Raw genomic sequence first — 27,436 nt, 5'->3', positions numbered from 1 at the left:
ATTTTTACGTTAATACATTTAACAACTGTTACAGTTTTTTAAATGTGCAAGGGAATACTCTTCATGTTATTCCCATACTAACTAGAAATACGGTCCGAAGTCGCTTATGGGAATGAATGAAAACGTTTCCTCGCATACGAACTCCTATATACTATATATTAATAGACAAGCATGCTTTTTAAAACCTTTATTGTCAGTTCATGTGCAACGCAGGCAAAATGTATGCATATTACCTGTAGATGTAGAGAATACCTTTACAAATTAAAATAGGCTAAAAAATCAGGCTCTAAAAAAATATATATGCCTTATAGGTTGCTATGCTGCTGACGAAATATAAACAGAATCATTACAAATGAAAAAATTTCCAATCACATGTTTTCTTTACAGCGCTGGGTAAAAATATAGGAGTCTGTAAATATTCGTGGTCTGTACATTACATAATTTTTGTCGAATTTTCGACCACTGGACGACCTCTGGTGATATTAAACAGATTGTGTTTCCTCCAGTAAAATTCAATTAAACCAACAACGACATCGCTTCAGACTTTTCCACTGCTTGTTTCGACAATATTCAACAAGATGACAAGTCGCCACTGGTGGACATATTTACCGCAACAGACAGCAATTTTTATATGTTTAGACGTCGAAGGAGATGGTTTGCACCGTAGACAGTTCCCGTTGCAGGTCAAGGAGTTATTTTTGCCGTTTCATCCCCCAGACCTTGACACATCCGTAAACATCGTTAGAGGATCACGGTCACAGCTGTACAGTTACCTTTATAGGGACATAATCTTTACTGTGCAGTATTGCCTTTGTTGCTGGTCGTTTCCATCAATTATACTGTGTTTTAGAATATCTCATCCGGGTTAGTTAATATGTGATGCATCAGTACTACTAATTGTTAATAAAAGCCTATCTTTGCACCATACAAGTAGTACTTATTATTCTGAAACTGATGAAACACTGGCCAATAATTAATTATTTACATAAGTATTTTGCCTACATTTATAAATCTATTTCATCTACTTTAAACAGTTTAACATTAAAGTTGTCTACATTGTTTACTTATAATTGTCAATATGTTTCTGTTGTAGATAAATAATAGCTTTCTTCAAACGTGGCTTAGAAATTATGTAAGACGAGATTTAACGTAATAACCCTTAATTTACGATGTATTTTGAGCTTTTGGGAACCTGAAATTGCTGACAGGAGGTTACAACTTGGTTGATTTTCGGTTTATTTTTACCATACTATCTAGAGATTTTGCACCAATACTCTTTCGAAAATATATGCCATTTCAAAGCTAGTTAGAGTCTACTACTAAGACCTAAACATTATATTTTTACAGACTAGTTCGTGTGAACATAATTTTTAACAACAATTTTAATGTTGTTCAATGGTTTACTGCGGACATTTTCCATCACGAAAAAATTAATACACAACGTTTCGGGATCTGGAATCTGATCCCGTCCTCAGGTGAACAAAAATTAACTAACACATTACAACTAACAATACACAAACGCACGACCTAAGTTGGAATACACTACAGAGGGCAGCAGTCAAAAAGCTAAGTTTTTTGCACCTGAGGACGGGATCAGATTCCAGATCCCGAAACGTTGTTTATTAATTTTTACATTCGTAATGGAAAATGTCCGCAATAAACCTTTGAACAACATTAACTCACCATCACCAACAATGAACTTCAAAAAACTAATTTTAATGTGCACTGATTTAAAATATAGCCAATAAAATGAAGAAGTAATAGATGGGTCAAAGCATAAAAGATATTTAAAAAAAATGACTCAAATTTCTTTAGAGATTTAAGAGCTATAACATGTACATAAGCAACTGTATCAACAGACAAAATATTTTCTTGATTGTTTCTCCTTGATAAAGTTTCACAACAATCTCCAGGCCTTGACCTCGCCTCTAGGCTGTTGCTGATGCAGTGCTGAGTGTCAGAGTGCTGACGAGGTCCTCACATTGGCATTGCTGATGTAGACATTCAGCTCTGCCTTCGCATTTGCTGAATTGTACGTTTGAGCTATTGTTTCATCTGAAACCGTCCTAAAGATGAATGTACTGAACAACATATACTTACGCTTTTTTTTCTACATTATAAGGCTACTTTTCTAGCTACCCTGATTTAATTTAGATTAAAATTATACTAAGCAGCTGTCATCAAATAAATTTGATTTGGCGTGACGAAACACTAATAACCTACGACCGTATGACCGGTTCAGCCGGCTACCGTAGCGAATTACGGTCTAAGACCTTTTTGCGAGAACCACATAAAAGCCCAACCACAACGATAAATATTTTCATTACCAAGAAAAATGCGTCTAATTTACGATATTTTCAGTCTCCATCGCCATTACCAGTGTCGTAACTGGCGTCACTCCTTCAAGTCAAACTTATTTTACGTTTTTGCTCGCTCTAAAACGAGCGTCTACTGGAGTGCCCGATAAATTATAAAGAAGTGATAAAAGTTTGACGAAGGAGCCAGAGGTGAAAGGAGGCTTTGGGTGGGCGAAATATCGCTTGTAACCCACTCGCTCCGCTCCGATAATGAGAAGTACGAGCGAGTCGTGTTTATGGCACTTCTGATTGGACTGGACTGACTGTATTTGGATTTGGAAGCATTTATCGTGGACTGAAAACGGGTTGTGTGGAGATATTTTGTGAAATATGTGTAATGCTGGGATTTGTGTGGTTGAATAATGGTGCAGTAAACAGTGCATATACTCCAATATATAAGAGGTGACCCAGATTTTAAACACTCACACGATTTTATACTTTGATGTGTGTAGAAAATGCGTGTAGCATGGTTGAGCAAACAGTTCTTGTAATTATTACTGACACCATAACCATTCTCCTACAGAACTGAAATTGAACACCAGAAATAAATTGCCATGGTGCAAGATAAACTACGATATCATACTACGGAATGAATAGTAAAAACTCCTACAGAACGAATATTTTGCGAAACACTGTGGTCGAAGTGTCTACATATCAAACACGAAACCCCAGGAATACAAATTCATACGTTTGTGGATATCCACTCTTCCTACAGGAAATATCAGGAGTGAAGTATCCCTTTTGTCATACAGGAACTACCCGAAAACATTATCGTAACTTTGAGACTACGGACGAGTATGAATGCTCTCCTATTTTTCAAGGAAACTTTGACGATGTGAGTTTTTACATATCCTACAAGAAACATAAGGAAGGGTCCTATAAATTTTACAGAAAATACCAGAAAGGTGTTTTTGAAAATTAGGGGTGCGAGGGCACTCTACCTAGAGCTCTGAAGTACCTAGGTTTGATAGTGACCTCACCTCGTACAGGAAACAGTGGGAAAGAAATATCTATCCTACCGGAAAGAGCAGAACAAGACCAGGAATCACTGGGTTTATATCTCTACCAGGAAACACTAAGAAGAGTCGTGGTCATCGGAGAGGACGACTACGAGGGGAAAGTGCCTACTGAGACCAGTGGAATGCGTCGGTAAATTTATCAGCGTGATGACCCAGAAAGCTGCACAGGGGAAAGCAGGTGTGGCTTGAACCCGACAAGTGGCCAATTATATGGCGATTAAACCCTGGACCTCCTTACAAGCAGACGGGTTTATTTACGGATGTTCAAACTCTCTTGATTTATGAACTGCTTCTCTTGCATTTCTGATTGAAATTAAAAGTTTTGAAGACCACAGACGTATGGTATTGGATTGAGGAACATCTAACATGTTAGTTTATAATATCAATACTCTACTTTAAAGTAGTGGCAAAGTTTCTTGAGTTTCAATCAGAGTGTGTTGGAGTAGGTGTATTAGAGTACCATTATCACACATGCTGAGACGCTACAACGTGCACTCCCTGTGTTAAGTTAATGATCTTATTTCACACTGACAGAAATGTTTACGATTTAAATGTGGTTTTAGCACATATTTGCCAATCTGTCCCGTTGAGTAACTTAATGATTGACCTCTGAGTTGGATGAGTAACTTGCCACTTCAGGTTTCAGGATTACAGTTATATCAATGACTTTTCATCGAGTGCATTTTGCTGTTGGGGTACATTGGCTTACCCACCTTATTCCGAAGTTCACCGTATACTTATTATTTCAATGAAATAAGTCTAACCTAAATCACTAAAGCCCTGTATAGTAATAACTAGTTGATTAAGAATGATTTGAAATAATCCCGAAGACTTAATCTAAGTAAAAGTAACGTAGAGTGCATCTTTAATGCTATTCCTGAGCGAGACGCCTCTTTACAGTAAACATTACCAGTTTAGTGGTGGAATCCCCCATAATCCTCTGTGCAGTGTCGCCACTGGTAGACGATCATTTCCCGTAACGAACGACACCTTCGAGATCTGGCGGGAAGCCAGGCTCCACGCAAATTATTGGCGGGTTTTATACTTTATGTTCAACACGGGATAAATCGGCGACCAGACTACGTGATCCTCCTTGTTTATGCGCTCGAAGGCCTCAGGGTTCAATTCTGCAGTGAACACGCCGCTAAGTGTAACCAGTCGTGCAGTGTTGTCAGATTCAAGTCTGAGGTAATGTTACGTTATGGGCTAGGATTGAAGGGAACGTATCGAACTGATCGCATTAACTTGTTTATGAACAATTGCCATAAATTTTAAAATTTAAAGTTGATTTGTTGGACTAATTGCAGTAGGCCTATCCCATGAGAAGTAGCTTCATCGCCCTATGCAAACTTTTCCAAGTGCCCAATACTTTGATATACGTATTCAATTTTACAGACATTGTTATATAGGCTGTCACATTCTGTAATCATTATTCTATAGCAGTCAAAGAATATAACATTATTATACTTTGAATAATCCAGGCACATTCCTATACTAAAGAAACACAGAAATCGTAACACTTAAACATAACAACACGGGTAACAGACCAATGAGGTTCAAGGATTACGAGATAAGAGATAAAATTGTAATGATTCAAACTTCAACTAATCAGCTGGTCAGGCAAATTTAATTGTTGAGTGGTGCAATTAGTGTTTGGTACACTGTTTCTTTGCATTACTATTAGTGGTAATGAGAGATTATAAACGAAAACAAAACCTCTCCTAGAAGTTATGAGTAGTGGTTTTTAGTGTCTAAAACACTGTCGCATGTAAAGTAGTGTACGCAGCTCACGTAAATAGTGTTAACGACTAGTTGTTTCACTCCCAAAGCCGTAAGCAATTAAAACCACTCTAATCTCCAAGATTCGCTCATTCATCCGGAGACTTAAACGAAAGGGTTTACTAGTGATGTGTCTTCCACGACGCAATCCACCCAAAACAGTAACATTCCAGTAGTGTTATATAGTCAATGATTCCAGTAACAAACAGTCCAGTTGTCGTATTAAAACAACTTTTCAAGATACGATTCGCTCATTCATCCAGAGACTTGAACGAACGGGTTTACTGACTGCGTCTCTTCCATGACCCAATGCAACAGCCAGCCTTCGCAGATCTGCTAGCTAATGAACGAGTCTGCAATTTGCATCAGGAACGAATAACAGTAAAGAAGGAGGAACAGGGATGATAATGGAGGGTGCCTCAGGCAGAGGACGAGCCGAGGAATGCATTACAATAATTAGCATATGAAGTCTGAGTACAAGGTTGGCCTCGGTCAGTGTTCGATGTCTGCCCAGCCCTGAATGACAAGCTGTGTTTATGGGACCACTGGGACCATCACTGCTTTACTGCGGGACCAAGGCCGCCTGCAGCCGTCATTAGGGGTTTGGGCGATTCCACGCTTCCACACCCTAAACGTTTCTGCCTTTATTGCTTCCTCAAGCTCTCATAAGCAGTTCATTTTTATTCGGTTATGTTAAAAGTACCTAGATTATTAGGTTTGATATTTCGTAAATTTGTGACTTTTTCCTACAGGTAGCTGCAGTGATATCAAATGGGTTTTAGAACTATCTATTGTGGAAGTAAGAAGCTCTGGTGTATGGGAGAAGATATTGTTTGACAGATACAACTTTTTACGTGGATTACTACATTTATTTAGAATAACAAATGTTATGCATTTTCAAATATTTTATCGTAGGCTATGTAAGGTTTCCATACGAATAGTTTAAGCTTCTATGAACTCTATGTTTCATATTGAATTCTAATTCTGTTTATATTTTCAGAACTGATGGAGAAGACGTTCCTCTGAGCCGGATAAAAATGGTAAGCTTCAAGTTTTACTATATGTCACTTTGTGTTAATTAACGGTGTTTGGAACATATATCTATAAGTATTAATATATTGGTGTTTCTTATAAAAAAACTTGTTACAAAGGTCCCGCTAGTTAAGATCAGTAATTTTATCATGTAAGCCCAATGTTTTTATTCCGCCAGTCTTCAATGGTCAATGGAGCTCACATCACATTTTAAACTTAAATCCATTTATGTATGGTAAATTAAGATTCTTGGCGATAAAACGCTATATGATAAGACCCCTTCCCACTAAAAGCCAAGCCAAAATTTAAACTAAACTGTACTAATATATTAATCCGCATACGACACAAACCACCAAATGTAAATAGGCCTCCAATAAAGTGCCATCCGATTTACCAATGTACAAGCGTCAGCACTTCCTAAGGAATTTCCAACTTGTAAAATGCCATATACCAATAAAGCTGGTGAAAGCACTTAAGAAACGCGACCCACTTATCAAGCAGCTGCAGCATAGCGCATTACACGTACTGTGGCTTAATGTAATAATGTCGGGTAATTACATTAAGCCAAAGATGGCCTGAGGCGAGCAATTACAATAATCAGACCAAGAGGCTGCATGTAACATTTAATACTGTGTTATTAGAGGGGGAGGTCGTGTCAACGGCAAGATCTCGTGCGGTAAACTGTGACCGACTCCGAGTGTGGCGGTCTGCTCTTATATCGAGGTTATCCGTTGATGTTGGGTCTCAAGAAATATGTTAAGTATTGCTGAATAATATTATTTTGTCATTGAAGAAAATAAATTTTCGTTAAAATGTATGAATGACCTGGTCTTCCAACGTAGTAGCTTTTTCAGATTCAAAAGTAACCCATTTAGATCTGGGTTGTAATATTATGGACACCTAATTAACATAAAATTCTTGAACCTTTTTAGCTTGTAAAACAAACTTTTAAACAATGTGATGGTATTAGTATGGTTCATATTGTTTATTAGGCTATTCATAAAGGATTTTTCCAGCAAAGTGTGTATCCGTGTGACTCCATTTAAACTGAATCTTCGTGACCATACGTTAAAACTTGGTTAAGATCACTTTCTCAACGTTATTATTGAGAATGTTTTCAAGCAAACGATTAATGCAGGATAAGAGTAAAACACGTGTAAATTATCCGTGTTCCTTTGTTACTAACAAAAATCAGGCATTGTTCTGGTCAATATTGCTAAGGGACAATGATCAATAATAGCTAGGTTCAAGTTTCGATTGATCAACATGCTACTGAAGTTTCGATTGATCAACATGCTACTAACTTTTTCAGCATCGAACTGGCGACCTTTTATGAATCGAGTACAAGAGCAAAAAATAATTTACCAGCTTATCCTACGGTTGTGATTCGCCCTATGTATGTAGTGCAACAATGCAGCTTGTACTAGATATTTGAAACACTCTTTTCAAGAGACGATTCGCTCATTCTCGGGAACTTGAACGAACGTTTTACTGACGGCGTCTCTTCCATGACCCATGACATCACCATATGAAACCTTGAAAATATACGAACAATAAACGTAAGGGAGATAACCCCTACTTAACCAGGTGAAATTTTCGAATATATTGACGAAATACTGACTGTAACCCTTGGGTGTACGGAGTCATTGTTGCACACAGTTTATTTGCCTGATCCTGGCGCAGGACTCGTGCTGTTGTGAAGATCAGGACACTCTGGACCGGTTCTCTCCACTTCATTGATTCTGCTAACGCCGTCACCAGCGCTGCCAACTTGCCAACTACAAAATAAGGAAAATGTTTTAAAATCAGCTTATTTAAATTAATTAAGCCAGGCTTACCATAACAAAATCGTTACACCCAGACTTTAGTTGTTGAGCTCTTTTTAAAATTTTAATATTTAATATCAAACGGATTGGTCCTGATGGTGATCGGGTGTGACTAGTCGAAATTGTATGAATTTATCAAAATAGTGTTGTTATTATTGTAATTGTGTATAATGTTTAGTCTAGTGTTGGAAAATCTCTTTTCCTACAGTTACCTAACAATGTACATGTTCTCTCACTGATTTGAGAAAGCAAAGTGGCCAATTCGCTCATCAGTGAGACAATGTTAACATTGTCTCACTCTAATTACTTTGTCTCACTCCAGATTTGCAACGTGAAGGCACGAAATAGTGAGCGCGTAACATGCAGGCAACGTCGTATGCGCGCGAAATACGTTGGCAGCACTGGCTGTAAATCAGCTGGTCAGCTGTTGTACTGTTGTATTTGTCACTTCACATTAAATTGATTAAATGTTATATTAAAAGTTCACTTCTGTGTAAAAATAGGTTATGTAGTCACCAATTTATTTGTTTTATGGTAACTGTAGGAAAAGTATAATATGCAACTCGTGTTCAAAGTACAATTGCCTCACTCGAGAAACCATTCCTCACTCGCCTACGGCTCGTGAGTAAGGATTTCTCTCGAGTGAGTCAATTGCTCACTTTTCTCACTAGTTGCACAAATAACTATTTATTTCACTAGTATTATTCGTTATTAGTTTACATGGAAATATGACATCTATTAATTTCTTGTCACTTTCTTCTCGTAAAGAGTCTAAAGTTTTTGGGCTTTCAATGTTAAAAATTTATATCTGGATTTTTATTTTCTCGTTTCTCGACTTGAATTACATAGTTTTATATTTTGAATATCTTGATGGACCGTTCTCAGAACATTTGCAATATGTTGGTGAGTTAAGAGGCATTGACTATAAACAACATTTTGGACGAAGGAAATTGTTTATAACAATGGAAAATTGATGCATTCGACTTGAGGTAGTACAGCATGGTTTTATACACAAATTGTGATTCAAATAAACTTTCGAAGAGTACTGGATAGTAACAAGATAACGACTGATGTTTTCTCTCTTTGTCATTCATATAAATCTTTCAGAAACCCACTTAGTCCACGACTAAAATATTTGGTCAGTATTTTAAAATTAGATATTTATGTTTCAAAACACTTTTATGTATTAATTATCAGCTATTTTAACGACGTCTCCGGACAACGCCAACAGATAAGTCGTACAGAACGAATGGTTTATTTTTTATTTTCACGAGCACAAGAGACTGGCGGGTTTTATTGGGCCAAATTGGCAAAGTTAAAAGCCTCGGTGTAGCTTGTAAAACGTAATTATCTTACAAACGTGTCCGGACGATTCGGCGCCATCAAAGCTCTTGTCAATAAACTGTTAATGCATCTCTGGAGCTGCGAATGCGGTCGCGTTTTAGAGTTAATTGCCTCTGAAACCTCCGACAAAGAACCTGAGTACAATGGGCAAAAGCGTTCTTTACCACGGTAATATAGTGGATGTGGGATATGATTTTGAAGACCCATGTTGAGTTATATGCCTCTGGCTATTGGTGAATACAACAGCATACAAAGGTCGGTGGTTATGCTATGTTTACTACAGATGGATCAAATATTTTGTTAGATACATATTGTTGATGTATCTACCAAGGTTATAATCTATTTTATTGGAAAATATATTATTTAATTAAGTAAACGCGTAACAAAGATGAAGTGCTTACGTATATTTAGACAAAAGATAAACCATACATGTTGTAGTCTAATTCAAAAGTACTATATTAGTTATTGGTTTGATTTAGTTTCATATAATTGCTGCATGGTTGACTGGTTATGAGTCAATGCACTGGCATTCAGCCTACTTCTCGGACTAAACTACAGACATCAACTTACACGACTTAATTTGAAACCCAATTCATAATCTGCCAATCATTCCAAATTCGTAGAAGTCCAAAAACTGAGAGGATTTCTCGGCCACCCACAGAAGCGATCAAAAACGATTTCCTAAACAATTATACCAAAAGCAGCCCGGGAAAGGGGGGCGATAAATCAAGGATAATCTGTCTCAATCGCGCTCATTAATACGTAGGTAATGAATGATGTGGCTTGGAGGCCTGTCGCGGGATCTGCGTGTTCCGTGTTACATATATAATAGTGGATTGATACCACTGATTCATTCGCATAAATCTGTTATTAAGCAGAAGCCGACTTTGCTATGTAAATGCGCCCTTGGACGCATCCGCGCAGGTGTTTCAAGGGCGAGGCTATTACTTTCAGTCTTTCCAAAAACAAAGATTTATGTCGAGCTTAACACTGTGTTTATATTTTATCTGGTGACGGTTGCGTGTGGTTCTAGTAGTGTTAGTTGGCCTGTTAATCAACTCTAGGCGGGGCTCGGTGTGGCTATACTGTAGCGGCGAGATAGCTTACGTATAATGTGGAACAAAAAATACTTAGGGAAATATAACAGTTTGATCTCAATCCGTAATCATTTGTTAAACATTTTCCTAAAAGATATACCTGGGCATTTGATTCCCACCGCTGTTTTACCGATCTATCAGTGATAGGATAACTTCTGTAACGTCAATCAACTATCACATCACCTAAAAATAAGTGACAAAACACTTTTTTCTGAAGTGGACTCAGCAAGTGGCTCATTTAACTATGTTTATTTTCAGCAAATGATTTGCAGCTGGTCCATATAGATGGGATGTCTGCTTCATACAGAGTCAATATGTTTTTATGTAGGAGTAGGTAACAATTTTGAAAGATCTATGTGGTTCACGAAGCATTGACTCTGAGAAGTTGTGAAACGATCATAGTCATAAAATTATGATAAGTTAAACTAATTTCCAAATAAAAAATAAATCATCTGGTTGAAACTAAACAATTTGATGACTTTTATATCATCTGCAAGATAAAATAATTGTCCTGGGATAAATATAACAATCCAAGGGGTCAATACAATGCCTATCATTTCCCCCCGAAAACATTAATCTATTACATAATAATAATCATTTACACACCTAATATACAATATGTACACAACGGAGACGAAAAATACCAGGTCTGGACTCTAACGTAAAAGTTAAAAAAAGCTCATAACGGTTTGTATCACTTTTATTATAGACGTAAACGTAAATATCCCCCAGCTACCAGACCACCCAATGACCTATTGTATGCGACAAGTAATTGAGGAACCTATTCCGTGTAACGGTTACATGGTAGTAGGTTACGACGATGTAACTACTCTGATATTATCTGTTACCTGCCTGCAACCTGTAGCGTGCACGGTACCGCACACACGGTGTATTAATAACCAACTACTTTATGGCTGGTTGTGGCTAATTGAATGATTAAACTGTAAAGTGTGGTAATTACTCGGTAGTCGCCATTAGCACCACAGCACTACACTAGAGCAGCCCACAATGTCGAGTACTTTACACTGGTTGCTGCTAGAATTATGGAACACACTGTAGACATGTCGTGGGGCATTTATACTGGACAAGTAGTTAACTCGTGCGTGTGTGACATTAGTGCTCGCCATTCTACTAGTAACTTTGACTTTCAGTCAACCTATTTTGCTAGTTTTTTAATCATTCAAGCTTTTTTATAGTATTGGATAATACAAAACAATATTCGTTATTGGTTATAATTTACCAAAGTATGAAGTGCAGCACGTAAAGTATGGAATTTCTAACATTGATTGGCTATGAATAGTACAAAGTAAACTTATCATCCTACTGTATCGGTTAATCTGAAGCCCTTCTTATATTACTTACTTTAAAGTGAGTTTATGTCGACTACAATGTTGTCCTCTAATATAACGGACAACTAAATGTATCTATCTCATTCTAATTTGGAATTGTGATTTAATCTTCAGTCATAGGACCAGAGAACAATCACTACTTCACAATACATTGTTATATTTACTCACAATAGTTTTAAAATACTGTAGTCAATAATAACAAGAAACCAGTAAAATATGACAAAACTCCCGCTGCACAAGCCAAACTGAACTAACCTTAAACACTTCTTAATCCATAAAGAGGATAAATCAAGAAGATAGAAATATAAGGGAGTATATTTAATCCATGGAATTTAGATTATGGAATCTTCCGTAAAAAGGAAAATAAAGTATAACCTATGGTAAATAATAAAAAAAATAAATATAAACAATACGTCGATTGCAATGGTTGTTATTTCAAAGAGAGCATCTTTTCTACCACACAATGTTACACAATATTATTGCAAGTCGTCAAACTCGGGAAATAACATTTCCGTCGAAATATTTCACTCAAACCGCTCGTTCTGGTTAAGCCACAAACACTCGTTAAAAGTTACAGTCGACATAAGTTGTCCAGACATAAAAGCAGACTATGAAGACGTTATCTTAAGTTATCGCTGGTAATCTATGTAACCTATGTCAAACTTGGCGTTATTGTCGAGGATGCATCATATACTGCATTACGTTTTATTCTCTACTCTCGGGTGTATTCGATAATAGGTGTTTACACAGACTAGACGAAAACTCTATTAGGTTGGCTAAGTCGACATAAGTGACAATAACATGATAACGGTTATTAGTATAATCACAGATAAAAAATATAAAGCTGCTTCCACTCTTTAATCTTCGGTATAATATGTTATTAGGGTCGCTGTGGACACAAACAAAGTATTAAACAACGTAATTAATACAAGTGACTGGATAAAGCAATTGTTATTTGAATAAATATTGGGATAGGCATTCCTTCCTTGACTAAATCATTAGTTTCGTACATAGTAAGATTTTTTAATTCCATAGTTCATTTTCCTACTACTGGATATTGAAGATTTAAATAATAAAATAAACCTTGTTCAATATCATCTATCAATCATCTATTTGGTCATCTAACAATACCAAAGGTATTGAACAAGGTAACTGTTTATTTTATCTATATATTAATTTGAAACAGTTTTTCTTTGTCATAGCTATTTTGAGAGAACGGCTGGGTGTAGAAACTCGGTAGAGGTGTCTAAAGAAAGGTCTTGGTCTGTAGATGAGCCATCAAAAGAGAAAAATGGTGAATTCCCTTGGGGCTCTGCCCCAGTGGCCTTTAAATTCCCATCCCATGTTATTCTTATGGAGGAAAACGGGGTTTTTGTCACAGCTAATTTGAGAGAACGGCTGGGCGTAGAAACTTGGTAGGGGTCTCTAAAGAAAGGTCTTGGTCTGTAGATGAGCCATCAAAACAGGAACGAGGTAAATTCCCTTGGGGCTCTGCCCCAGAAGCCTTTAAAGTTGCCTCTTCAGATTTGTTTACATTACGACCATATGCATAATTCTACACTACTTTTTAATGAAACAGCTGTTAATATTTAAATTGTGATTTATTGAATTTGTCAAAATGAAGTACAGTATTTGCAATGGGTTTTTCTGATTGATAAATTGGATTTTCTTCTGCATCGTGTCATGTTTTGCAATATAATGTTCTATTCCCAAATCAGTGGAAAATCCTAATATCACAGTAACTCTTAAAATTATTTCTTTTGGAGTTAACTTATATCTATTGTATGGGTTGGTTTCTGCCTTTTTTACCACTTCTTGGAGATTGTACGTAGGTGATATTTGTTGGCATATTGCATCTGTAGACGAAACTTGGGTTGGTGTAATTATTACAATCGAAAAGAGCGAGAAATCCTGGACAATTTGATATGGGCTAAAAATAAAACTGAATTAACACTGTTATACATTTTTTGAGCAATCATTGAATTAATCGATTTGCAAACAATGGAATCATAGAAAAAGTCATAGAACACAACCAAGTAGAAGAATAGAAATATTTTTTTTTCATTTATAATCGTTGTCATAGACGACCTAATGCGGCTATGAGAGGGAAAAATTTGTAGAAAACACTAAAAAAACAAGATAAGCTTTTTGAAAAAATATAAGCTGAAAAAATATACTGTATTTACAAAAGATTTTGATTATATCTAACTGTTGTGTAGATCGTGAGTATTTCCATAAGCTTTGAGTCGCCTGTAATGCTTCGCAATTGCTCGAATTCGAGCAACAGGTACACTAGTTATTTTTAATTTCAAACGTATCGGTGTCGTTGAAAAAGTTATAGCCTAATTGATGAAATTTTAATTAAACGTGGTTCTGAATTGGTTGTTAGCTAGAAAATGTAAATACACCCTTTCAGTCCAATGCAAACTAGAATGTTCAGAACGAAGAGTCTTGCCTGAAGAAGCAACAAACTGTACATATAACTGCATAGGAGAGGGGTTTGACATGAAATGTCATTGCAGTTAAGATGCTAATGCATCTGTAGAGAAGCGACTGTTGTAAATACCGTAGACAAGTCAAGGCACTGTTTGTCGCTGCTAATAGTCCATTCATGTGTTTACTGGCCAACACTCACCTTGAGGTCTTCAGTGTTCTGTGTGAGGGAAACAAGGAATAATACTGAGCACCAGGTGTCTGCCAATAACGAACGATTAGTTTTACTGTACCACTTATTTTCTAGTCCAACTTGACTTTTATGACAAAAACGATCGAATGTTCTCGTTCCTTGCCTTATTGGTTCAGTGGTAAAATGTTGTGGAATGTATGGAAACAAATAAGCATTCCATTCCTAGACCTTATAAGCTGGTAACAAATCTCAATCGTTGTTCTTACCAAGTACAAACCCTTTTAGTGTATTGATTTCGACAGAAAGTCGAAGCTTTTAGTGTAGTTAAATAATGTTTAGTTGGTTAACAATGGTTGTAGTAAAGATGTAAATTGAAGTTAAGATTGATTTCGAATTTTGGTCTGTGCAAATACTAGCCTAAGGTAACGAATGTGTTGCTTCCATCCATCTTTGTTTGAGATAAACTACAGTTCACCCTAATCCTCTTCACTTGGAGTTGTTGTCAGAAAATAATCAGTAGTAGTGAGATATAAGGTTATACATCCCAAAAGATCTAAAAAAAAGGCAAAACATATTTCGCTTATGCAGTGTTGAAGATCTTTGTACAAGTTTTTATGAATTACCCTGTCAAACCCTATGTCATCATTGGCACTCTTCTCTCAAATACCCAAATACCTCCAGGTCTCTGACCCTCTTGAGGTCAAACCGACTAAAACAACCTGAGCGAAAGTCATTAAGCATTTATATATTCAGCTCACGGACACACTGCGGAAGTGCTATGGAATTATTCCGAATGACAGAGTAAGTTGGCCAAATTAAGAAATAATAAATGGGCTAGGAGTGGATGAGGTTCGACCGGTTGTAGAATGGACCCAGAGGGTCGGCGGGCTTCTTAATGTGTTTCTTGGTCTATTAAGTTAATAGTCTCGCGATGCTTGGACGTGGGAGCGTCAACCTGTTGTGGCGCGGGACAAGTTTAGCAGTTTTTTATTGTCTCATTTTGAAAAATTTTGGAATTTAAGATGCCGCTGTGCTTCAGAGATGTGGTTGTAGCTTAACTCCATGCCATTTTCTATTTTAAACCCTTATATGCCGCCATATGTTAATTACAAATACCAACGTCGTAAGTTTTCAACAAATAAGCATCAATATCCTATCTTCTTTCATGTATGGAAGAAAATGTAGAACGTTGATAATCAACATATCGCGTACATAAAATATTCAAGACAAAAGAAACTAATGTACGTTCCCTAGGGGGTTCCTTCCGTCCAATACGTATTTGATTATATGACACCTCTTTTCAGGAAAAGAAGTACTGTTACCTTTTCTGGAATTATAGTTTTGGAGTATCCAAACGCTGCTACACACGACTTTTAGTTATTTAAAACCCACGTACAATATAGGCCAATTATAGTTTGGGTCAGAAGTATGCATTTGTCTTTCCTGAAAAATAATTATTTGTCACCTGAAAGTGAACACACCTACAAAACCGTCATAAATCAGAACAGAATTACAGTGGTTTTGAACAGCAAAGTCATTCACAGATTAATCATTAACAATACTTTTCCCAAAATGGGTTGATTCATTTACACAATCTTCTTCATACTTAGTAGTCACATCACATACACGCAGTATATCACTTTTGTTGCAGACACTAGACATTACGACAAATGCATGTTGGTCTCGCAAGATGCATCTCCATTTCGCGACCGCAACCTCTGAGGTAATGGAAGACATTACGTGCTTCTCTCTGTTACGTATGTAGTCTCATCCAACCATCAACACGGCTACAAAGCAGACACATTTGATGCAATAGTTCAAGTTAACTTTCTATAACAATTAGGAACATGCTTGTCATTTCTTGCACTCTTTTTGTGTCTACAGGTTGCTGTGATTATTCAAGGAAACCATAAACTATAAAATTTGAAGATACGATTTTCCGATGATGATTGAAAAGGCTTTCATAAATTTGAAGCTTTCAGCAACGTAAGAACCATTCAACTCTGTAGCTTTTGTAAAAACTAACCTTCAACGGCAAATGCTTGACAATTCTTGTGCTACTCTCACAATCTCACAGGCTAGTTTGCTGTATCACAAACATCTTACACTACATGTGTTGAGGAAGCGATTTCTCCGATCTATATTGAAAATGTCTATATCAATCTAAAGCTTTGATCAACAGTAGTCTGCCCAGTATTTTTCCGCTTATAATCCAACCTTACCACATCAGACGCGCCGCGAGTAAACATTTACACGAGACGTCCATTATCCATGACCAGATGGCAGTTCTGGTCAGTTTTCACATCCATTAGGACATTTATCTGACCGCACTCGGCAGCCAGAGGTCAAACGGAGGCGATAAGTTGGAACTGTATCAAAGACAGCTCGAGGGCCTCAGCATTTCTCCGTGCTTTCTCCCACCTCAGCAGTCAGCAGCCTCCCGTCATTCATTCAACATCTGCTGCAGAGCGTGGAGGCGAACTTTAATATTTCGCAAGGTCACATAGTAAGGTTGTAGAGAATCAGTATCAGGCTTTACAGCTGACATTCGTAAACGCACTATGAAATAAACGATAATTAAGTTTACGCTTTGGTCGAAACCTTGCTGACGACGTAATATACCAGGGTTTGTATCGTTTTCTTACAAAGTGAAACCATTTCAATGGGGAATAACAATATAACAATCACAAAAGTCACCTTTTGCTTACTGATTTCTTTCTAATGACCGTTTTCGTAAAAAGGTTTTTTCTATTGTACATTTTCATATCCTTAGCAAATTTCCCTACTGGACAGAATGAAGATTAACTACTTTTCGAAGAAAAATTATCATTTGTTGGGTTAAATACTACAGATGGAGTTTCCTCAACGTTCAGTCTTAATCATTAAAAGTGGCTAGAATTCAAATAGAATATCAAAGCCATCTTTTTGACCGTACACATGAATGATTTTCAAACAGAAACAAGGGAAAATAACAAATCAAGTGTTAGTGTTGTGCTAATAGAAAACTAAACGTTGCTGCTATATTCGGCATTAATTTACGACAATTTGATTACGATTGCACGGCAGCTAGCAGTGTACAATAATTGATTGCCTACAGTGATTACAACACCGCAAAGCTCGGATTTCAAAGCCAACTGTGATGTATCATTTCAGCGACAATCAGTCAAGTCTTCGCCGTTCATCAAACGCGCGTCGACGTCGCTGCTTTCATCGCATTCCTCGGCGACGGAAGGAAAGTTAATAGATAAAGCTAACAGTCGACGACGAATACCTGTCAAGCTAATAGTGCTTGGCTTTCACCTGCAAATCAATCTAAATTACCCTTTCTTTTATGTTGCTTCAGTTCGATTGTGTTTTACTGGAGGTTTACCACGGTGAACGCGAAGTAAAGTGAGCGTGAGAGCGTTCAAGACAGAGGGATATGATTTTTACTAAAACAAATTTATGTCTAGTGTATCTGTTGTATAGAGTAGGTTATCTGTTGTAGGTTCTTATCGACAATGGGTTTAGCTTGTTGACAAACAAGTTTCAAAACTCGTCCCTATGAAAGATTTGTATATTTAACTGGAGCGTTAATACGTTTTATATATTCGTGAAATGTATCAATGGTTGGTCAAATATAGCTATAAATAGTGCAAATTATATTACGATTCGTTTTGTTTGTGCTTATGTAAATACCCCGAATACTAGAATAAACCCCGGCATGGATCATAAACATAAACAAATGACGTCGTTGGCTCGAATCATACTAATGGCATTTTTGGCAGTTCCATTTAAGCAATGTTATTGTTTATCCTCGAGCCAAAAACGTCATTTGCTTATGTTTATGATCCATATCGGTTCCTGTCAAGTATTCATGGTAAGTACCATTCTTCCAGCAATTTATACATAAAAAATATATTTTAGGACACAATTATACATATTCTACGATCTAGTTATAATCTGGCAATGAAAACACTCAATTATTTTAATACAAAATAAATTTAGTAAAACCTAAACTACAAAAGACTAGGTTTGGTTTTACAGTAATTCGACACCCACTTGTTTTCTGTGGCCCGAACAATAAGAATAACACTTCATATCATTATAAGATGTACTAAATAAACTATGCTTTGTCACAATGCCACCGATATCAACAGCAAATTCAGTTTCTTAAGTTTTGTGCCGTAAACCGGTTAACGTATAACCTCAGTTAATAGGTGAGTGCGGAGATTGATTTAGACTGCATCAAATTGCGAATAAAAAATTTAATTTTGATTTCCATGAAAATACTATGGTATGGTATAGTGATTGTTTTTTTCTCACTCTCAGCGCCACTGTTCCTGTACCACCCCGGGGCGAGAGCCTTGTCTCGACGATACAAAATCTTGTTCCCAACTCCTCAGGCCAATCTCAAAACCGATGTCGGTCTTTATAACCTACATTATATTCCAGAAACAGAGATAAAAAACCCATAACTTCTATGTTTTCTCAAAATTAGAGCCCCGTTTAGAACCCATTTGTATAAAAACTCCATCACGCACGAGCTTTGTAATTTCACACTAAGTTAAAACTTATGGTACTAAATATGTAGTTAATTATTGCTAAGGAAGTTGAACAGACAAAGTTTATGTTTGCATTGTTTTGTTTTGGCAATCTAGGTTTCTAGTGGTATTTGAGACTTAAAGTTATTACTTTTGACAACAGTATTACTAGACCTACTCTTCTTAACAAGTAAGATTTAAAAAATAAAAGCACAAAAAGGTGAAAACGGGATCAACAGAGGAACTTTTGAATTTAATATTATTTCCATTATTGACACAACTGCACCTGATCTTGTTAAATATAAATTATCATCACAATGTCTATTCATTAATGTTACACTTCTGATCTCTTTTGAATAAATTGCATAGCTTGAGATTTTACAACTCGGATTTTAGTTATTTGTTATGAAAATTTATTAACAATCAAGCAAAATATTGAAAATCCTTACTTAACTTCATTGTGATATGGATTAACGAACGAGGGTTTTACTCATATTTATATCAAGTTTTTGGACAAAATATCTGCTTAATTTTGAAAAACATACTGTCTTCGTTTTATTTTCAACTCTTCTAAATATTAACCGTGGAAACCGTGCCTGTTCCAGCTTATGTGGTCATATATGTGGTATTGCAACTTTATTTGATCATTTTGAACCAATAGAAATGTGTTACGTGCAATGAGAAGTTGAAAGTCTTTAGTAATCCAACGATGTATATACTGCTCATATATCGTTCCAAAAATTCCAACAAATATCAAGAGGCTGCTTTTGAAGGAATGGTCAAAGGTTTTTACACATAATCATTTGTTCATAATCCACTAATTTACTATTTGTAAGTGAAGCGCTCAACAAATATCCAATACTATTGTTACCACACGAGACGTTCCCGTAGTGAATCAAACTCCATCACACACTATCTAGAAACGGTCACGGCCAAATCAGCCTTGAATATGTATGAGACGAGATTGTTTTCTAAGTGATTACAAAGAAAACACCTGGAGGCGGCCGTAATGATAATATCATAAACTGGACCCGGACATCGGGATCTTCGGACTCTGACCTCTGCGACCTTGCTAAAAACCTCAGTAAATAAACATTAACAACGGTGAAGACCCCGTGGACATCCAACGACCGTGTCTGTTCTACAATTAGTAACCAAATCTCCCAACCCTTGTTGGACCGGCTCATTATGTAAATTTTCTCGTGTTCTAATTCCGTATGAGCATTTCTCTTTGTATTTGAATGCTTGTTGGATTTTAAATGATTTTCGACGTTACAGTTTCCATTTATAAAGTTAGGGAAATAGAGGGATTAATGGTAAAGATCAACGCTTAAATTGACAGACTGTGAAATATCACGCAATTGTGTTCGTAGGAGAAGACGTTAAGTGGAAGGTGCTCAATGAGATTATATCTAATTTGTAATCGGAGTTTGAGAGGATTCTAGTATTAAATGTTCAATTTTATTAGTCAATTTTATCACTTGCATATCTTGAAATGACCAAGAATGTTCACAGCAGATAGAAGAAGCTGTCAAACTCAAACAACACTGTTGAAGATACTATCAACACGCTAATTATCAGTTAAGATACTATCACTAATTAGCTTGCTTCAAAATGTTCAACAAGCAATTAAATTTGCAGTTAATGCACTGTTGTCCGAAACGTTTGTTTTATTCCCTACAAGATGGCAATTTAAGAGCTGCATGTTTATGACAACAGAATGACCATGATAATGATCTGATCTGACCAGCGCTATCACTACATCTACGTCGCGAAAAGCTCGGTGAAATGGATTTACATACAATAACTCGGTCTAATTAAGTGCGATGACGTCAGAGACTGGACTAATGGAACGGTGGTTCTGAGAAGTGGGTGGCGGAGGGATAACCAGCCAGTTCTCACGATGAGGAACGGAGGAATGGACTGGGACAGGAACAGATTAATCGGATCAAGGGAAGCAATCGCATGCACGATGGACTATTTGTGAGAAGACTATTTGTTCTTCTTCTATCTGCTGCGAACATTCTTGGACAGTTCAAGATATGCAAGTGATAAAATTGATTAATAAAATTGAACATTTAATACTTGAATTCTCTGTGTGAGATTGGATTATTTTGATAGGGGTTTTAAGTGGATATAGTCTCTAAATATTTTATAGCACACGTTAAGGGATACGTTTGAATACAAACAACATTATAGTGGTCTGGCATGACATGTTTGGAGCCAGTTTTAGTGTACAAATGAGAGTAGTGGGATTCAGGCAACCATGAAGTGCGATGATGTAAATTTTTGCTCTTTGTGAAATTTGCCATAATCTTTACCAAGGTAAATTAAAAGTACTTTATTACAGGGGACAGATAATTATAGGATCTACCATAGTACAGTATAACTTAGGGAGGAAACAATATTATTGACTGTATTCTCTGAGGATCTTTTCAAACATGTCCTTCTGAAAAAATGCCATATCTGGTCAATATATTGCAGGAAAAAACCAAAGTATTCAAAAGTCAAAACAAATTTCAATAGAACACTTTCTTTAGAGCCCGAGTAAGAAGGTTTCATTATATTTCATCATAAACTACATAAGTACACTAAGCCGCAATCTTCACTCTGACATAACCTACTTGGGGCGGCACATCTCCCTCCAATTCTGACGCACGCTGAGGCATTCCCGCCATTTCCTGCGGTCGTGAGAGACGAGCTGCGGAAATGCCCGAGGGGTTCAGGTGCGAGACCTTGACAGTATGCAGATAGAGCTATTGGACACCAGAACAACACCTTCGCTTATCACTTATCACAGGCGGTGGCGGTGCTGATAATGAATAGGTTCAGCAGCGGCGTGCATTAGCCACTATCAGATCCACGCTGACCAATTAAACTGCGGCTGCTGACTGCTGATGTATTGCGTATTGCTGCCTCTGCTGATATTGTTTTCTAATGCACTGATTACGTCACCATTGTTTCCTTCGGGGTTTATTGAATTGTGTTTCTTTGTTTTGTTTCTCTCCGATCTGGTGGCGTCTGAGATGTAGACATTCTGATACTTGACGATACAGCTGATGTTAGAAGCTATATAGTAAAATTTTTGAGGGTAACTACCCTCAAAAATAACGATAAACTTATCGTGATTTTGATGCGTACAGTAAAACTTACGTTATCGATCATCAAAGCTGTTTTGACTGTAACCTCATAAATAATTCTTACAATATTAGCTTTTACGAATGCAGGGGATACTTTCTTCGTGGTGTTGATATGGAACCTTCAAAAATCTCTCAATTCACATATTGCATACAGTTTTAGCTATACAAATTATCTTTGGGAGATTGTTTACGTTGATAGTGAGATTACTTAAAATTATTTTAGAAGTGTAGCTGTGTCTTTAGAGGTTTTTTTTATCAAATTGATTGATTCGTTCACGATACACTCAAAAACGCAGAGTCAAATAAATCTGTTGACATAAATACCATTGCCATGTCACTATCTAGTTCTGCACAACTCGTAGATTTTACATCAATTACTAAATTCTATATCCTGTAGCAATGAAGAGTCTCTCAATATTCGTCTGTGGAAGGTATCTTCCTCAGATCCCTCCTAACTTTGTATTCCACGACTCCAATGTTCCCACTTGACTCTGGATATTCAAGAATGCGCATTGCAAAGTAAACGCTGCTGTAGCTTCAGAGTTCAAAAGTAAAGCTCGACTGTACTCGGTCTACCGGTACATAGAGTATAAAGGGATTAGCTATTCATCTATTGTACGGCAGCTTACTCTGTGCACGACTGTCTGTAGTCTAATTGTCGTTAATCTTTGCATTGTCTTTGTTTTCCGTGACACTCAGACCTCGCCTTCTGGTAGATTCAGCTTTCTAGGAAACAAGTCTCGTTAGTCACATGTAGCTTTCCTTCTGTATGAACTGTTGAAAGCCAGGAAGTAATACCAGGAGTTGTACGTCATATAGGTTTATGTCCCTTTCCGTTGATACTACGGCAGCTTTTAGGACAATAAACAAAACCCCTATTTTTTCACATATAAATAAGTTTTGATTTGATGTCTGAGACGCCAACATACTAAGATTTCTATTTTAAGTCGAAGAGGTCGAATGATGGAGGTTTAATGAATGGTATGACGACTTTGTTACTGATAAGTTGATCCTTTAGCCAAAGACATGAAATGCTTATGTAGTAGTCTGATCAATACAGACCAGACTAATGGAGTATGCAATCGATTCCGTAAAATTTTCTACAAGATTTTGCCTGTGACATGCCATTTCACTACCTACGCAAATTTTACTGTTACCACCAGTTTCCTGGTGCTTTTTCGATTCCACTTACTCATTCCCAAATGCCCAATTGCCCATGTTAGTTGGCCAGAGTTCATTGTGTCACAGACTGCAGGAAGCTGCTATAGGGAACTATGGACGTCCGGGATGAACATACCGAGCTATCTGTGGCTGTAATCAATAACACTCATTAATAGGTGTATGGGTCTATGACACATATTCCGGTTGATCGTGATTCGAAGTGGATGTTGCGTATGCTGCTGTAAAGACCTAAGCCAATATTTTTAGAATACAAAAAGTTTTAGTGAAGTAGTACGTAAATGTATACCTACCAATATGTGGGCAAGCTAATCATCCAAAATTCCTTGACAGATTTACTGAAATGATTTCCCCTCATATATTTCCATCTATACCCTATCTACTTTACTTTCGCAACACATCCCCTTAAGGAACGTCTAGTAGAACCACATAGACCTGAGGTAAACGCAACATTGTCACATTGACCAATACATCTACCCAAGATCACATCAGATCACATACAATACCGCTTTCTACCTGTGGGCAGCAGGCAGGATATACGCCCAGGATAAACCCTAACGGATGGTAAAGCAGCCAGTCCTTATAGGAGGCTGATAAGCAATAATGACCACCTTACCAATGCATCGTAACTACCATAGAATGTCCAGGTGATTAATACCAGCTAATACTCAGGAGATAGCGGGGTCACGTGATACCTTGTGACCTTGACTATCTGATTAGATAAAGGCGAGAAACGTAAACCTGGAAACTTACTGAAGAGGAGAATCGCCTGTCACACGCTCTGTCGTGGTTCTGGGCTCTAATTGAAGTTTACGACTTGTTTTGATAGTGTTGGCTGTTATAGGATGTAATTTCTTGTAAATAGTTAGTTAATTTGGTTTCTGTTGGTAGGTTTCCTAACATGGCACCTGCACGTCTCACGAGCCTGTGAATGTAATACGCGTTGTACTTATCGTAAATAATTAAATTACATTTATTTCACTTTATAAAACTTATAACTTATAGTGCGTGAGAATAAATGACCTTAGCACACAGTTGCCAAAAAATTTTACAATAGCATGAAAGTACTGTCGATTAAGTACTAATTAGGTCTTCCAATCAATTTATTGCTCGAATTCGAAGTGTTGGTGGTGTGGTCATGAAAGAATCAATTCATATACTAGTTGCCAATTGTTATTGGTCTATTAGTTAATGAGACTTTGAACAGGTTGATGTTATATGTTAAGAATACATAGGTTTGGAAGGCTACCTTAATATTGTGCAGGAAGTAAATAGACAAAAAATAAGTTCGAAAAAGATAACTTTTTAAAATAATCTTTTTATTCGAAAATTGTCTGAAACAACCTTAACTCCAACCACAAAATCTTTGACGTTGTTAACATCAACGTAGTTAACCAGGAAAATCCTTGTTAATGTCCACGACTGTATATTAAATAAGACGTCATAAAGCGGCCTCCTACTCAACTGTGTAATTGTAAATGGAAACATCCCCAGACAATGACAAACCATTGTAATAACAGGTGACAAATGTTCGCCACTGCCACGACACAGCAGATGCTATCAAGATACAAGGACATGAGCAGATATCGTGATCGTGATGGCAGTGATACCTTGGCAGGTGTAGCACTGGTATCCGTGATGGATCTCAGATAATGCAATTGCGGCTCGCTAAGTGTTAAGGATAATGGTTTGTAATAAGCACTGCCTGCAGGATTATAAACATTTCTGTATTGTTTTTGCCAGAGACATTTTTTATGTGGTAAGTGAATTAACCAAATCCTGGTCCTGATACAGTGGATCCTCAATGATAATACTCCTAATAGCAGATCACCCTTGATAATAAGTGTAATTTTCTAATACTCTTGAATTAGTGTAACCTTTACTCACATGTTATAGCAAAACCTCGATAAGAAGTCTACTTTGATGACAAGTGGTTTTATTATCCCATTAGAAACTTGCTGTGGAGGTTCTACTTTACTACCTTCGTCCTCCTGTTGTTATAATTAATAGTCCAACGAAAAATTACATCTAGGTTCAGAATTGATGCGGCTCGGGATATAACCACCAAGCTTCGAATTTGAAGGTGGAATTGCATACTTATAACGAATTCATGTTCTTATATAGCAGTTTAAAGAATTATCTTAAATTATTCTACTTTTTAGCCTACCGCTAGAGTACTTAAAATACAGTGCTTGTTAGAAGGAGAAGCAAAGTTTTCAATGAAAAAGAACTTGAAAATCGTTGAATCAACGGACTTTTTGGTTTGAAGGAGCGAAGTAATATATTCGGCGATAGGATATCCGTAAATTCAGTCGTATTTGATTACATCGCTGACTGTAAAACCTATATCGCATTACATTTTCAATTAATAAATTTATGTTGGGGGAATTGGAATTCAAAACGAATAGTGTCTATCATCCACAAATAATACGCTTGATTCTGATTTTTTAACCATCTCAATGATGTAATTTATGCCTTTAGGATACCGCAGAAAAAAATAGTTTTATTTCTCTTACCCATGCCTGAACGAAATATGCTTGGGAACATAACGCATGTAGAAGAGAGGATGGATGGTGTGAGAGGGGGGGAGGCGGGAGTGTCGGAGCGATGAAGGATCGTCCAAGTGGTCGCTTCTGAACGCAAATTTGGCTCGAAACTGAGACCGAGGGACATCGACCTCGGGCTACTAAAACAGGTCTTGGACACTGGACACGCGGAAGCGGTCATCGGGCATCCGACGTGACGATGATTGGGAGGTCTGGGACTGACGGGCGGCTCAGTGGTCCAGAGAACATGGTAAATGGATCACGTGGTTTGTCAATGAAGCGGTTAGATGGGTGGGTAGGTTCTCAGAAGGTAGATTGATGATGTGTACAAGTTTGATATAGTCTACAACTTGGTGCTTGTTCCAACAGTGAGTTCATGGTGAAATGTTTCACTTAGTCGATAGAACCAAATAATATGGCTTATTCAACAAATTGTTGATTTGTATAAGTTTTAAAACAGCAATCATTGAAAAAGGGATTTTAAGATAAAGCATCAAATCAAATATCCTGTATTAAGGTACAGTTTTGTACACTGAATACTAAATTAAATCAAAATCTGTTTGATTTCAAAAATTTTTACAATACATATACATTAGAAATACGAAAGAATAGTCTCGCATAGGCCATCCAACACCAGTGCGCAGAATCTAAATCGTAGATATAAATCATTGCCCTACGCAGACCTTGTACCTTTGAAGGGAGCCCGGATAGCTCAGACGAATGTTAAATATAATGCATACAAATATATCTCCATAATACTGAAGTGCTATTGGGGGAAATATGGTATGGAAATTAATAAATGCTTAAGTTTTCAAATTAAAACCCCATTAAAATCTTTAGACGTTTATATTTTGATTAATTCACTTCATCAAACAATACCATCATAACCAAATATTAACAGCACCGTAGTGTTGAACCCCGACATAAGATTGGTTTATTTGGAACTTTAAATTTAGATAAATTCACGATATCTAGCTCATGATAACCAAGTATCGACTCCTTACATAACACGCATTACTAGCATGTACCTACCAAGACATTACTAGTAACCTCTAAACAGTGCCTATTCGTTTCATTACGTAATGCTTTAACGACCATTTCAACCTTAACCTTGACAGCTACAACCAGATCATCTCACATTCCCCTGTTCCTGTTCCATTCTAAACCATTTCAATTCCACTTGTCCGCTTGTTCCGCGCACGTACAACTCGATTGTGTTTCGATTCTATCTTTTATATAGAGTTATAAATTGGACTGCTGTGAGGTCCAGTTTTAATTTCTCAATTTACAGCCGAATAAAGTGAGTGGTAAGATCTGATGGAGGTAATTATATAAATAAAGATATCGTAAAGACCGGACCACCCCATTGTTGTCTTGATAAAGTGCTTGGAAATAATTACAGTTGTTTCGACCATCTGGTATTAAATGTCTCTGCAGAACGCCCTTCCTGCGTTACTCGTTCAACAGGGTCGCAATTCGCAATGGTTGTAATGTGTGTTTAGGCTAACTATACCTGCGTGCATCTGATAAAAAGTTCTTGATGGCATGAAATTATTCTCCTGAAAATCGTTTTCAATTGTCACAAGGCCTATCATACACACATTAAGAAGGTAGAATAA

General features: G+C 37.0%; 1 protein-coding gene across 1 annotated transcript in view; it reads left to right on the top strand.

The window, feature by feature from the left end:
* Positions 1-27,436, top strand: part of LOC128990111 (cadherin-99C-like) — a 123,376-nt gene that overhangs the window by 51,693 nt on the left and 44,247 nt on the right. Inside the window, exon 3 of the mRNA XM_054412365.1 lies at positions 6,156-6,195. Within this exon, the coding sequence (XP_054268340.1) occupies positions 6,193-6,195 (3 nt within the window). The 5' untranslated portion in view covers positions 6,156-6,192. The remainder of the gene's footprint in view (positions 1-6,155; positions 6,196-27,436) is intronic.

This window comes from Macrosteles quadrilineatus, unplaced genomic scaffold (assembly GCF_028750875.1).
Source record: "Macrosteles quadrilineatus isolate MER2022 unplaced genomic scaffold, UCM_ALF_1.0 Scaffold_3__2_contigs__length_128488019, whole genome shotgun sequence".
NCBI lineage: Eukaryota > Metazoa > Arthropoda > Insecta > Hemiptera > Cicadellidae > Macrosteles > Macrosteles quadrilineatus.
The sequence above is the reverse complement of the archived record's forward strand: the minus strand, read 5'-3'. Positions and strand labels throughout refer to the sequence as shown.